The sequence below is a fragment of the Grus americana genome, chromosome Z (genome assembly GCF_028858705.1).
Source record: "Grus americana isolate bGruAme1 chromosome Z, bGruAme1.mat, whole genome shotgun sequence".
Taxonomy (NCBI): domain Eukaryota; kingdom Metazoa; phylum Chordata; class Aves; order Gruiformes; family Gruidae; genus Grus; species Grus americana.
In genome coordinates, this window is record NC_072891.1 from 79,556,189 (window position 1) to 79,571,645 (window position 15,457).

General features: G+C 37.1%; 1 protein-coding gene across 3 annotated transcripts in view; it reads left to right on the forward strand.

The window, feature by feature from the left end:
• The window catches only part of MSH3 (mutS homolog 3), a 122,951-nt gene that overhangs the window by 50,801 nt on the left and 56,693 nt on the right, over positions 1-15,457 (forward strand). For all 3 annotated transcript variants that reach the window (XM_054809559.1, XM_054809558.1, XM_054809560.1), the window contains 2 exons: positions 3,797-3,881; positions 4,461-4,570. In XM_054809559.1, the coding sequence (XP_054665534.1) occupies positions 3,797-3,881; positions 4,461-4,570 (195 nt within the window). The remainder of the gene's footprint in view (positions 1-3,796; positions 3,882-4,460; positions 4,571-15,457) is intronic.

Here is a 15,457-nt window from a genome sequence, read left to right on the forward strand (position 1 = left end):
AAAATGGTGGACATCCTTGAATTTTCAGGGGAACTGTCATCGAACTTGAGGGAATGGCATTCATAAGGCTTTTGTATTTCTTGAGCGCTGATGACGCCAGAAACCTCAGGTATACAAGACAATGCACGGGTTTATTTACCCACTCTCAGTGTGAGAAAGGGAGTATGGAAAAGATTTTAGGAGGTTTTGAATTCAGCTCAGGAGCATGAGGGACTGATAAAGGCACGGTTTTCAGACACTAAGAAGAGGTGCTTAGCACAGGATTTGCTGTCTCTTTTGAGACAACAGAAGAAGAGTAGCAGGTGGGACATCTTGCGCTCTGGACATTTGAAGTTCATAGGAGTGCTGAGGGTGTGTACAAGGAAAGCAGGCTGAGAGAATGCAGACAGCTGGGTGGAACAAGATTGCAGGCCCACTCCTTGGGGTGAGTTCAGTGGAGAAAAAGAAGACTGATTCAGGATAAAATTGATGGAGGTTGTTTTTGTTTCTCTTAATCCTTCCCAGATCCTCTCATTTCTGTTCTTGTTCTTTGTTCTGTATTTCTCAGGGTGTGTTTTTTTGTGGGGTTTTTTTTGTGTGTGTGTGTGTGTGTGTTTGTTTTGTTACTGGTTTCGCTGGAAGTTTCTGGACTCCTATCACATCAGGGATCCAGATCAGAAGTTCTAGCCCTGTGGCAATATTCACTAATGAATTTAAAACTGGTTAATTAAATACAAAACATAGTCTGAGCTTGATGTCATTTGCTAGTTAGACTGTGGTAAATGTCTTCATATCTAAAGAAAGCTAATGCTTCTGAGAAATGGAGAGACTATTTTTTACTTCTTAACGCTGAATGGGGATCCCTGCAACTCTTCTCTAAATATATAGCTTTGTTCAGTGGTTTATTCACCCTTAGAAATCTCAAAGACATGGACTCTAGACATCTGGAAAAGGTAATTGAGCACAGAAAATCTGCTGTTTAGTAGGCTTTCAATACAGTGCCTTGCAGCTTTGCTGAAAAGTTTGTACAGATTTGCAATATTAAAGTAGTTGAGAACTACTGATCTGAATAACATGCATTCACTTAGGCTGGGTTACTGAGTATGAAATTATATATAATATCTCCTGTGAAGAGAATAATGAATAAAGCATAAAAAGTGCTCCTCACTGCAAGCTTCTTAGGAGGCAGAATGACCAAGAAGATCCAAATTCACAGGTAAGATAAAAGAATCAAAGTCTGAGGATGTAGTTTACTGTCCTAAAGCAATCATAGTTACCCTTTAATACTCATCAAGTGTGGTTCTACTCTGAAAAGTCATTTTATGAGTAGGAACCTCTTCCTCATGAGTATTCCTCAAAAGTGTCCTAAATCTTACTACAGGCTTGTGTTTCTTTTCATTTCCTCTTTTCATTTTTCTTGACTCAGATGGCATGATCCTACCTTGCCTTGCTTCCATCACTTGTGTTTTGTGCTGTTTAAGTACTTGAGACAGTTGCAAGTAGGTTCTTTGAAACCCAGGTCACACTGTCACCTACAGAAGGAATTATTGTATTGTGTTCCAGCTGAAGTGATTTTGAAGGGTCATTTTTACTGATGCAGGAGATGGCCGATAGCAGCACATTAGAATTTCTCACAAGGATGTTGACGTCCTTGCTGCAAAACCGGTGCTGACTTAATATTGTTTACAGCTTTCTTCTTATGCCATTTTGTCCCCACATTTCTGACAAAGAGTCTGTCTTTGTTCAAGTTTTTATCAAGTTCTGATCCCAAGCTGAAGGAAGATGAGTGGGTGGAAGCAAAACATGTTCTGTGCTGTGACATCTGGAATTGTTGGTTGGGCATATACTGCAGTTGATCTTGGCTATTATTCATATACTCTAAGCTCTCAGTCATTAGTGTTAATAGCAGGGTTGAGGAACTCAGATAAAGCAAACACCTGGATAATATAAACCACACATAATTTATGCTATGAGAGCAACTTTAGCATATCTGATTCTGAAAGGATAGTAAATATACTCTGCAGCGGAGTAAAGTTAGTTTTCTTTAAATATGACCGGAGATCAAGCTTGCTGTGGAAAGAATATGCTCTATGTTAAGTGCATTGAAGCCAAGTGAAGTAGTGAAACACTAGAACCAGTAAACAGACAATCTTGAAACTCACGTGTGGGTGATTGAAGGTTGATGGAAACAGCCAAAAGCATCCTTTTCACTTTCGAGAAGAGATGGAAAGGCATGGTTCTTACCCAGATGGGTTTGAGAGACTACAGGCTTGAGTGGCAAATCAAAACGCAGCAAATGTGGAAAGTGCAGTTTAGGTAAGTCCTAGATGGCGAAGAGGTGCTTTTGAAAGAGTGGGTAGGATTTGTTGTTGATCATAAGAATTGGGAGCCAAGCAGAAATCATTCCTATTTAATTTTGCGAGCATCAGCAGATGTGACTGAAGATAATAGAAGGAAGTATGGTTTTGTTGCTTACAATATTGTGTACTTTGGAAAGTGCTACTGCTTTTGTCTCCAAGGTTTTGTTTTGCTGGTCAACTTTGTTGGTTGCTGGGATAGCACACTAGAGCAGAAGAATTATGACTATGGGTGCAGTTCTGAGTCAGCTGTATTTCCAAACTATCATTAAACTTCTTGAGGGCATCAGTTAATCTACTTTTTTTTTTTTAAATTCTGTGGAAAATACTTCTCATTTGACCCATTATTTAGGAAAAAATCTGCTAGTGGGCCAAAACACCTGCATACAACATAAATATATAACATTAGTCTCTGAATATTTCACGTTTCTGAAAGTTTTAGTGCTGTTTTTGTTTTTAATATAGCAATAATGCAGCTGTGTGTCCCTAACAAAAAACTTTGAGCATTTTAGTGCTCTCCTAGAGAGTTTAAAATTGAATGCACTGAAAAAAACTTTGTGAAAAGTCAAGAAAGCAGTTTTAAATCCTACCCAGCAAGTCATTCTGTTTAGTCTAAGACCATAAAGAGTGTCCTAGATTTTGTGCAAAGGGCAGTCAGCGGTATGATTAACCTAGACAATCATGACTTGATTTGTCAGAAGCATTTAGTGAGGATCTTGCACTTCACGGTCCCAGCTACCACATGTGTATGTCTGATTCTGAAATAATTTTCATATCTAATATGATAATACATCTAATACAATTGTTATTAATGGTGGTTCTAAACCAACACAACCTTTGGGTTGGTCTTATCCTGTTCTGTTAGGGAGTGTCAAAAAGTCAAGTAATTTTGGTTATTTCATATTAAAAATAAAATAGTTTAAATATACCCTATTTTTATTTTCCTAAGTAATTGCATTAACAGCCTTTTTAAATTTGTAGTAGTAGTAGTAAAAAAATAAGAATACGTATTTCGATATGCTGTTTTGATGATGTGTTAAAAGTCTGTTCCACTCTTGAGGTATTAATTCTTAGTCCTATTGCTGTCCCTAATCCTACAGTGATCATAACAGAACACTAACAAAAGCACATACTTTTTCAATTTCATCATAGACTGAAGAAGGGGCACTTCCTTAACCAGTTAGTGGATCAGGATTAGATAATGTGAGAGCTGGATTTTATTCTGAGCTATGTCAGAGTCATTGTAGGAAACTGGGAATTGAGTCGTAAATCTTGTTTTCCTAAGCAGTAAATTAAAAGAAGTTGTGTTCAGTTCTTGTATTAATTTGAATAGATTCTAATGTCTTGATTATTTTTTATTTTGCATAACTAATGAATTCTCTAATGTGAGAAACTAGACAGTGTTTCACTGTTACATCTGTGCCCAAATTTAAAATATAACATGAAATTCCTCTCCCCAGCAATTTCAAACAGTTGTCAAGTGAAACTGAATACATGACAATTAATGGAACAACAATGAAAAATCTTGAAATTTTACAGAATCAGGTAAGGACAAATGTAATGTTTTTGTAAGAAATGCTGAGATTTTTACAGCTGCTTGACATACTGTTGCCAATGAAGTTAGTTTGCGAACGTCATCCAGAAGGTTTAAATTATTTTAAATGGGATCAAATTGAAGGAGGAGTACATTGTCAGAGGCATAAATGAAAGTTAACCTATGCTGGATTTTAGTATGAGTTAGCAACCTTATCGCACTTTGACTAGCAAAGAACTTTCCTAAAGTTTGAGTTGTTGAGCAACTGCAGTCAGGTGATAGGACTGAAGTAGGGTTTGTTTTTAATTTTGCGCTACTCCACAGACCTTTATGCACAGACTTAATTTGTTTAATTTATTCCAGTCATTTTCTAAAAGGATTTTCTGGCTAAAGGAAAAATATACTTAAGTATCTTATGACTGTTGGAGGTACTTTCTGTGAGGCATTGTTGATGAACAAGATCAGTGAACAAACATGCAGTTGCCATATCTTAAAGCCTAAGCAGAATGTTTAAGTAGTGTGGTGAAGATCCTTTAACTACATAACTGATTGTTCAGTTAAAAATAATTATGCTATTTTTATTATTTTAGACTGATATGAAAACAAAAGGAAGCCTACTCTGGGTCTTGGATCATACCAAAACTTCCTTTGGACGTCGGAGATTGAAGAAATGGGTAACCCAGCCCCTCATGAAATCCAGGTGAGATAGTTCTTCATTGTGGGTTAAATTTGTATTTGTATTTATTTTTCCTGAAGACCTAAGATCCGTAGTAGAGTTTACATAGGAAATGAGATGATAGGTGATGTGGACATTATATATAGGTTTGAAAGAGTTAAACTGCTGTTTGGGCACAGAAATCTAAGTACTTCAAAGTAGGAAGTCTGGAGCAAGTTAGAAATTCCTGTGCAGAAATCAGATTGTGTACCATTTTAATTCAGTATACTTTCTCAGACAATGGAGGATTACCTGCTATTGGAAGATGTTTTATTCCTAAACTTGCAGTTAATGTTTGATGTCTTTCTTGCTTTGCAAGTATTTGCATCCTTAATGTGTTTAATTTGTTCTAAAGTAGCTGTGGATGTTTCTGTTATCCTTGTATACAATATATTGCTTATGAAAGTATTTCTTTTTATTAGTTCTGAAATGTGATGATTGGTCACTCTTGTATTTTGAGCTATGCTTTATTAATTAATGCTTTACAAATGCTTTATTTTGTAATACTATCATGCTTGGTTTTAGTTGTCTCTGTCTTGAAATGGACTCCATCTTTTTTTATTTCTCTTTGCAGGCTTTATTGGAGTCTTTTACTTGAATATGTAGTAAATAACAATATTAAGTCCATGGAATGTTTGTTGACTGCATTTTAAGTTTTTGGATCTATTCCTTTAAATGTGCATTCCCTGATCATCAATGTAGAGTTTACTCAATTGTTACTTTGTTCGCTTCAGCTATAGCATACAGAAAATCCTTTTGGTATGGTTATCTAAAATATTTTTTCCCTGTTTCACTTCTGTAAATAAATTAAACAGCTTTAATTTTTATTAATTTCTAACAGTTTTAAATAGTGAGGTATACCAATGTTTTAGCATCTTGTTGGTGGTGGTGATATATAAATGTTTCTGCAGAACCATTTTTTTTTCCTCGATCAATTTTTAATATGATAAAGCACTATATTCTGAAGCATCACTGCTTAATTTTCTTATTAGCCTTTTTGTAAGGATTATTTTTTAGTAATTTAAGAAAAGCACATAACTATTTTTTCCCCTCCTATTTTATTAATTTAGAATGTTAGAGACCTTTTTCATTTGTAGGAACCATAGTGGTTAGACTGTTTCACACTGCAGTTTCTGGCAGGGATTTAATAAGTTGATTTCAGTATGTGCTTTTTTTTTTTTAATTCTTCTGATAATAGCTTTTATATATCTTACCTACTTCAGAAAGGCTTTTGATGTAACCATCCTAAATATTATTAGACATTATGGAAGTTGATTACGTGCCTGATGTTCACCTTAAAAGCATATAGATAGAATTTCTGCGCAATTTTACAGGAATAAATTGAAGTAAATTAGTTTATGTCTTTTCCTCTCTTGGAGGCACCTTACGACCTTTTGGGAATTGTTTGTAAAGTTGTCGGTGGGGGGAGCCAGAGCACAGGCTCTGGTCTGGTGTGGTGGCAGCACTGAGGATGGGGACCTGAAGAGGAATGCCTCTCACCATTTTGCTCCCAAATGATCACGTATGTGATGCATCAGGTGAAACACCATTCAACAGTAAAATAGACAGAGTTCTTATCCAGACACAGAGGATAGAAAACTGCTTGCCTGAGGACTTCAGGCCTTCTTTCTTAACCAGTAAACTTAGTTTAAATTCTCCCTTGTTTCAGTGCAGAACCAGCTTTACAAGTTTGCAGTTTTGGTTTCTTCTCTTTCTCCCCAGCTCTTTGCTACTTCTTGAGATTGATACTTCCCTTTCTCAGCCTTCTTTCTCAGTATGAAAGGAAGTTTTGTGGTTGGAGGTCACAGTACTCTTCAGCTGAAGCAAAAAAAGCTATTTTGTTTCTGTGTATTTCTCCCTTTCTGACTTTAAGTTGTAATTTCATGTACTTAGTGCCTCAGACATTCGGCAATATTGTTTCCAGTAATGCACACAAATGCACTTAGAGAACATTCTGTAATTGTAATTCACCTGTGCCTCCTGGAGTGACATTTTAAAAGGAAGTAAGATTTCTGTACTGCATCATTTCCAGTCAGTGGGTAGGTGCATTTCTCTTGGTGTATCAAAAAGTGAGAGGGTGTAATTACTGCTTTATGCCTTACAGATGAAAATCACTTGGAATGATGACTAAATTTCCAGGGGACAAACCATACACTAGGCTGAATAAAAGTACAATGTATACAGACAGCTCATTTGCGCAAACTTGAAGATATTCATTAGATCATCAGTGATGTAATACATTGAGAGACTTAAAAGGTTTTGTGTGATTTTGGGAAAAAGAAAAAGAGAAAAAAAGAAAAAAAAGCTTAACCAAGGGAGGTGTAATGTCCTCACTTATTCACCTAGGTATACAAAGATGATGAGGTAAGAATGTGTGAGTCATTGAGGACTGAACTTTTTAGGAGGAATCAGGAAAATCACTGGTTTTTGAAGGTGTTACTTCTTTGTGGATTACAGAAGCATTATCTTACCTTGCCTATCTTGCCTTTGAAATGTTAAGTTACATCGAGTGCCTTTCTTGGCTAACTTCTGTAAGGGGAGCAAAAAGAAAAGGAAATAGAAAGCTGAGTTGATTGGAATGTTTTTGACTGAATGAAACATGCTGTTTCCCTGTCGGGCAATGGAGTTTCAGCAGCAGCAGGAGTAGAGCTGTGTATTATCATACTCAACAGCAAACGGGCTAAGGACTGGTCCTAGGATACAGTGTTGTAACTCAGTGTGATCTTTGTGTCTTTGTATGTGTGCAACACTTAAAAATAATTCCTTTCCTAATGCAAAATTAATCTCAGAACCTCTGAAGTTGATGTGAAACAGTCATTGCTTTTTGAACAGCTACAGGAAGAGGAGAAAGATAAGCTTAACATAGGCCTAGTTAAGCAAACCTGGATCTGGTTTGCATTTTTCCTGTTTTATTGTTTTATGTTATGGATATATTGTCCTATGGCAATGGTATAAAAGAAAGTGCAAGGAAGTTGTTGCCCAGTCTGGAGTCCAAAGAGAATAGACAACTGTGGAACAAATACTGCATCCTTTTCCTCATTGAGTATTAATCTGTGTCTGTGCCTTGCTCAGCTGTTGATTCTTGCACAATTTGTAAGAAATTTGTTTCCTTGAGATCAAGCAAACACCTTCCTTGACATTGTCAAGGTTGGCTGGAATTGAACAAAGAATTCAAAATTGTAAAAGACATATGAGTAGCACAATTATATGGAGGTTTGTTATTTCCATATTAGATCAATCTGCAAAGCTAATAAAGCTGTGACTAGGTACTTAAAGTAGAACTTGAGATAAGTGATGGATATATCATACCAAGCAACTTACAGCCACTGTAGGGGAATATGTGTAGAATTCCATTCCTGTGTAGAGAACTTTGACCTGTGTGTATAGAAAGCATTGCATAAGAGAGATTCCGCCCCCCCCCCGTCTGTTCCTGGAGAAGTAGAATATCTTTTAAATATCAGTGGGTAGACATCATGAAGTGTCATTTCTAGTACTGTAGCCAGGGAGAAGGTAGAGACTTTGCTATCTAATTGGAAGATAACCTGGAAAATACTGGTGTTTGCCTTTATTGCAAAAGTACTTAGTTTATGAGTTAGAAAAGTATGTAGTGCAAAATTTTAAAAGCTTGGGTGCGTGGCGGGGGTGGAAAACTGGAAGCGATAAATGTTTCGTGTGTGTGTGATGTGAACATACTAGTTTGCACAATGCTCTCTCTTTGGGGTGATATCTACTGTTTTTTGAAGGTGTTTGTGGTTTGAAGTAGCTTAAACATATTGGGTGATCCACAAGTAAATTTGTATTTCTTTAATATTCTGTTAATTTTCTTAGGTTTTTTAATATGTTATGTATGATATGCAGAAGCTAATGCAGTGAGGTTAATTATAAGATTATGGAGAGCAGAATGCCGTAAACATAGAGTTCAGAAGTTATGCAACTTCCAGCATGGAAAGCTTGCTCAGGGCTTTGGGGAGAATAGGCTTTGTCCTTGTCAGCCTATGTTAAAATAGGAAAAAAAATAGCCCCCTCGCCCATGCATACAACTTCACATCTATGTTTTGGGGATACATGTGTCAGTTCTGGTGTAGGTCAAGCCACAGAATATGCTTAGTGTACTGGAGTAAATGTAGAGCAAAAAACTAAAAGCCTCTAACATAACACAGTGTGCCATGGGAAAAGAGTGGTGGTCAAAGGTTTCGTCAACATCTTGGGCCTCTACTGTAACAGAGCACTTGTCAGATAAAAGTGGCAATGCCCACCACACCTGGAGGCCCAAGGTCCCTCTCCCTGCTTTCTGTGCGGACCTTGAGCTGGTGGCAAGGTGTAGCCAGCACAAGGCTCGGTGTTTTCTCAGTGCTCCCAGTGCACTTCTGTGCCCAGCACCCTGCTGGTACCTCTGGTGCCAAGGTTGTGGAAAAAGGCTGAGGGTAGAGAAGTCTCTCTTAATTCTTCCAGACCATTAGTAGAACTCCAGAAGCATGGAATTAATTAGTTAAAAAGTATTCCAGACCACATCAAATACATGGCGATGAAGCCTCTTTTTAGGTGCTGCAAGGGACATCAGTAAATCACTTAAAACCTTGTTAGGATGAGCTCACCTTTTTGGCCCCAAAGTCACCCTAACCTGTTGATGTATTTCAGCTTTTACTGTAGTGTAGTTCATGTTCTTGGCTCCAAGACACACTGTTTGCCAGAAGCAAATATGGGACTTCAATGGTTGGAACTCTCTGTGTAGTTTCTTGCCTGCATTTACTTGTAGTCAATTTATACTCATTTGATCTTTTTCTAGTTAAAACTGATGTTTAAATTTCAAGGAAGGGGAAACTTTATATGTATTTAGAGAGTTGCCAAAAGCATTTTAACCTTTACTTTGCAGGCTAGAGAAACTAAATTTTTAAGTACTCGTCAAAAATAGGATTTCCTTTTCTTCCCCCTGTGATTCTAGTAGCCTTTGTTCTGCCCCAGTTCTTCCAGTTGTGGATGAGATGATGCTTTTATTGAGGCTGACTCAAAGCCTTGTAGGATAATGTCAATAACTTCTATTGGTCTGAATATACTTTGTCTGCAAGAGAACAGAATGACCGTAGCTTTAGCAAGTTCAGAACTGCAGACACTTCCTTCTCTATCATTAAAGAAGAGAAAGAGTGTAAATTGGTATTGCTAATGCAACGTGACTTTTATTTGGAGGACATGTACTGTCCTGGAAAGAAGAGCATCCTTTTATAGTGATGTTGGCAACGACATGTCTTTCCTAATAGAAAAATAGCTTGTTCTAAATCCTCTCACTTTGAATGTATTGAGTGCTGTTTTCTTTATACTTCTATGCATAAAGTACAGTCCTAAAGGAAAGTCTTTTAAGTTTGACTTTGGCCTTGTTCCCATAATTAAGACATCTGAGCAGTAAAACAAACTACCTAAAGGTCTTTAAAGAAACTCATCTTAATTCAGAGTTAAACTGGTTGCCATTTGATACCACCATCATCCAGAGCTGGATTAGAATCTTCTTTTGCAGCAGTGATTTAGGAATAAAGTCCATCCATCCTACAGCAGAATTTCATGGGCTAAATTTTCCTCGTAAGAATAAAGATTTTATAGCATCGGTGCCAATATAAAATGCACAAATGCAGGTTACAGCATATGCCTGGGATCTCAAAATTGTTGTCGTAAAGAAAAAGATTGCAGCATCATCACATGTACTCATTCATTTTTGCTAGCTGTGTTTTGCTACCATTAAATGGTGTGTCTAACTCCTTATAAATGTAGTAATCAGGCATTCATTCATGTTGGCTAAAGTAGCTAACAGTTCCCTTTTTTGGCACAAATAGCTGAAATGTATTGTGTGTGAACATAAACAAAAGTATTTGATTACCATTTGCATATTTTATACAATCTTTTAAACAGATGTGAAGACAAAGTTTATAGTACTTGTATATTATTGTTAAGTATTTGACATCCATTCAGGAATATTGTTTTCTCATGGCTGCATGTTTATTTAAGGGAACATTGGACCTCTCTAGAGGGGTATGAGACATTAGGTGTTTTGAGAGTAAATTACTTTTTCTCCTTTATATAGAAAAACAAGTGAACAGATACAGAAGGATGTTAAGGGTTTTTTTTAGATATCACTTAAATTTCACTGTAGCAATTATAATTACCCATGTTTGTACTCTTTGCTAATGCATAAAATTACAGTGGTCACAGCACAATTTAACAATTCAGGATTTATCCCATAAAGTTATCTAGATTCCAACGTAGCCACTTAAGTGAAAAAGCCAGAGATAGACTGTATTTTTGTATGCTTGTTGTTTAAAAAGACATAAGTACAGTTGTATTGATTGCAGAGTGGTAATTCTGCCACGGCTTTGGGTTTTGATGGCATTAATTGCTTGTTATGAAAGACAGTGTGTTCAGAAGGAAGGTAAAGAAAAAAAATGTATAAGTGAGACAAAAGATAAAGCAACAGAAGTCAGAATAGTGTTCACCTTGTACTGTGTTAAGGTAAGTAGCCAGTGTCAGAGTAGAGTATAAGAACAGTGCAACTGGGTAATGTTACCCCCCACTGAGCGCACTCCCAGCTTCTGGCAATTTGTAGTTCGGGGGCTTCCTCAGGTGCAATTGATACCCATTTATATCTTACATTTTCACATTGTTTAAGTAATACATTTTCTTTCTTTGAAATGCTGTAGTTAGGCAGGAGGCTGCTAGGCTTTGATCTAGATAATGTAGCTCACAGAAAGCAACATTTGTTGTTTCATACCCTTCATTATATTTTTTCAGGTGTTGAATTCTTGTGACTGGTAGTTTTACATATTGCTGTGGTCTCTAAAACAGATTTTATATATTTTACACATTCACTGTACTTGAGCTATGTCCTTACCATGATGAATGAACTCATACTTTGTGCATTTATCATAAGTTAAGAGATTAAATTAAGAGATTTCTAATCAATTTGTATTTATTTACCTTGTATAAAATTAAAACCTGCAGTTCGTAGATAGCAGTTACATTATCAATTTCACTCTGGTTTAAATGTCATGATATATTATCACATCTAAAAATGTTAGGTGTGCTTCACTGTAAGAGAGATCAGCAGATCTGTTACCACACTAGCAAACAGCCATCCTGTTGAGATTGTTAAGATGTTCAGATGTAATTCAGTGCAGTGCATTCATATCTGCAGCCTTCTGCTTTGTCAAAATAATTTTTAGTTCAGGATTCTAATATTTTTGTATTTGCTAATGTTCTGTATTGTTCACCTATCTGGCAGCAGAACAATGCAGAAGAGTATCTCATGATTTAATTTCAAGTAGTTCTTTTAAATGACTAGATTAAAAAATTCTGCAGTTAGATTTTGTTATGTTTAAATACATGGCAAAGTGATTTTAGTATTGTATTAATGCTATTCTTAGGCAGAAAGTACAGCAGAAGTAAGTGTATTGCTTTTAGTGAACTGACTTATGTTACATTATTTCACAGAAGATTGTTTGGAAAATAGGATAGAGCTCAGATTGCAGACACAGTTTATACAGATGGGAAAGAATAGGCTAATATCACACCTAAATAGAGGATGAAGTAGTAGCCAATTTATAAAATGTGAGACCGTTGTAATGTTAGATTCAAATTTTCTAGTGATGGATTTTTTTTTTTCAGATCATGCAGAGATAAGAAACCCCAAACTGTACATCAAATGTGCTGAATAACTGTGCAGTGCAGAACAAAGTTCTTTTGAAGTGGTTTAATAACTAATCAGTATAATATATCGGTGCTCAACAAAATGTTTATTAGTTTAAGTATAAATATTTAAAGTTTAAAAGCATACCTGGAAATTAATTATCTGGCTGTTTTTATCATTTGTCTTCCCTGTCCTTCCTTCCTGATACACATGTAGTTTTACATAATTCTTCACTGTACTTTCTGGCTTTTGAAATAGGAAACCCAGTGTGTTTTGTTTACACGTGGAAAAAAATGGGTCATTTGATACTGGATGCCATTTTCCTGACCCTTTCTTATTTGTAGGATTAAAGCAGAAAAACTGTATGGATGCTTAGTTTTAGATTACTGGAGCTACAGTAACATAGCCATATGTGAGGATGATTAAAGTGCAGATTAAGCTTTGAAGGGGGTAGTTTTTTTAATATCTGCATCTATTTGACATATTAGTGTATGTTTTTAGTTGGTCACAGATACAATCATGCTGTTTAAATTAAGTGACAGTGTTCTGGAACAGAATTCCACTACTAACACATGCTTTTTATAATAAAAATACAGATTATTTTCTTCTTTAAGGTACATGTGTTTAACAGTTCAGTACTCCTTCATGCAGAGTAGTGTTCCAGTGTCTCAAGTACAGTGAATTTTAATATTTCTCCATGAAAATGTAGTTGTGGTTGATAATACTGACCTTTCAGAATTTCACTGTAAACATTTGCTAGCTTCAAAGCTGTCTACTCGGGGATATTTTATTACTTTGTCACTGATAGTAACACTTCTCGATTTCCTTTCCATTATCCAGCTGTAGTTCAGAGCACCTCACTAACTGATGCACAAAGCTTAAATCTCTGCTGTCTTGAATACTCTGTGTGGATGCCAACAGCTTGCTCTTTGGTAATTTGGTTGCATAGCTTTTAGTAACCCTGCCAGTCTACACCAGATACATGATTGTGGCTCTTAAGGATCAGATTTAAAGCTCAAATGTGTTCTGTGCTGAAAACAGCCCCTGTAAGTCTGAGCAGTTGCACTGACAGGAGCTGCTGTCTGCTGCTGTTGCTTGCAGGTTTCCTGACTGCCCAGAGGAATGGAGAAAAATGTTTAATTTTGTGCATTTGGTATTGCTGGAGGAGTGGAACGGCAGTGGGGAAGAAGGTATTCCTGTGACCTGCAATAGGGCTGCTAAGCAGAGCCTACAAACTCTGACATTTCTGTTTTCCTAAGGGCTCGGAAAAAGCAGTCTTGTAGGATATTGGAATATTTCGGGTGCTGTGGTGTGATTGGAGAGTCTGCTGTCCAGTTCAGAGGTGACTGAGTTCCCAAGGTGCCCAGGGTCAAAAGAGCATAGAGTCTGGCCCCACTTCACATGGTGGCTGTGGAGGAATGCATCTACCTGTGCTCCAGGTAGATGGTGGCAGGTGGGGCACTGCAAATCCTGGTGTTGTATAGCAAGGCTGCTCTGGGAATGAATGTATGTAATTTTTGAGAACTGAGAGGATGGTTTTACCATTTTTAAAGCAGTATGTCACTGAAAAAATCCTGGCATATAAATGCTGTTACATTTATGTGTATCCCAGTGCACATCCAGTCATGAGGTTCTCCCTTTCACATGGTGTGTGATAAAATTTCAAAGACTCTCAGATTTAGCTGTCTTCAGAGCCAGAGGCCTCTGACTACCAGTCTGTTGTAATGTCTGCAGCCTGTGGAGCTGCCTAATTTTGTTGATTTCCTCATGGATAGTATTTGTTAGCAGGTACAGTGACAAGTGGCACAGCAGTTTTGCAGTAAAAGCCATGGGCAAGACAGACAGTCTTCCCCAAAATCTTACATTTTGATTACATCCTTACATTTTATCCCTCTGTGCTGGCTGAGCTCTAAGCATTTTGCTGGTCCATGAGAACAGACGTGGGCTGGGCTGTATTTGCCTTGCACACACTTGGCTGGTACATGAAGTGTCAATATCAAAAGACTGCTTTCTTCTTAACCTGCAAGGATGGATGGACACACACAGAGCAGCATTTCCAAATGCCAGCTAAAGCCTTCCAGTGGTTTGGTACCCACAGAGCACATGTTTTTGTTGTGAAACCTCAGCAAATCTTAGCACAGTTTTCACCTAGTTGATTCTGTTTTGTAGTGCTCAGAAAGCCTGAACATGGAAAAGCTACATTCAGAGGAATTGTGCTATTCAGCTTTGACACATCTCTTCCACTGCTGTCCCACAGTTAGCTTTCACTCTATTTCCTTTGGGCTGCATGCACTGACAATGCTTTGGTTCACTAGCCCCCAAAGATAAACTCCTAATCTGTATATTTGGGATGCACCTATGTACCCTTAATTTCAGACTTTTCCTAGAAAGCAGCATTGAGGGAATTTGGTTGCTCAAAAAGCAGAAATGGAGTTTACCTCAGGTCTGCAATCTACAACCAGTTCATAGATATATTGGAAGTTGTAGCTGTACCGTTAGCAGCAGTGTAGATTGAGGTGAACCCTGACAGTAGGTTGTCCATTTTAAAGCTCTTTTCCAACAGTGGCTGTAAGAGTATGATTGTAAGGAAGGTGCAAATAAGTACAGAATTGTTTCTTCACATAAGAAGTGTTTCCTCATTGATTGACTTCAATCCTGAAATATGGAGATTTAATGTTACAGGTTTTGGAAGAAAAAAAAAAAAAAGAAGCCAAAACACCAACATGGTTCTGATTCATGTAATTACCAATTGCTGGTCTGGATCAAAAGTAGAGGGGCAAAACGGTAACCAATATTTATACCCTGTTGGAATGAAGTATACTACGTAGAGTTCAAATGTAAACTCCCCCTGCCCCTCTGCCAGGTACTTGTCTGCAAATTTAGGGTTGGGTATTCAGGATTGATTGTTGCTCTTATTATGTACCACTAGAAGAACATGTAGACATGGGCACTGAAGTTTATATTTGGCTGTTTTGAGCATAGAGAGGGGATAATGAACTTATATCCAGGATCTTTCTTGCATCTTGAATGAAATCCCAAGTTTCTCTGCATTCCTTAATTCTTACCTATTACTTGGCCTTCGTCAAAGTTTAAAAAAAAACCACAACCCAACAAAACCAAAACAAACCAAAGGAAAAAGTTTACTAGCTATATGCCTTCCCCTCAGAGAAACACAAGTTTTGTTTATTGATCTTATGATTATT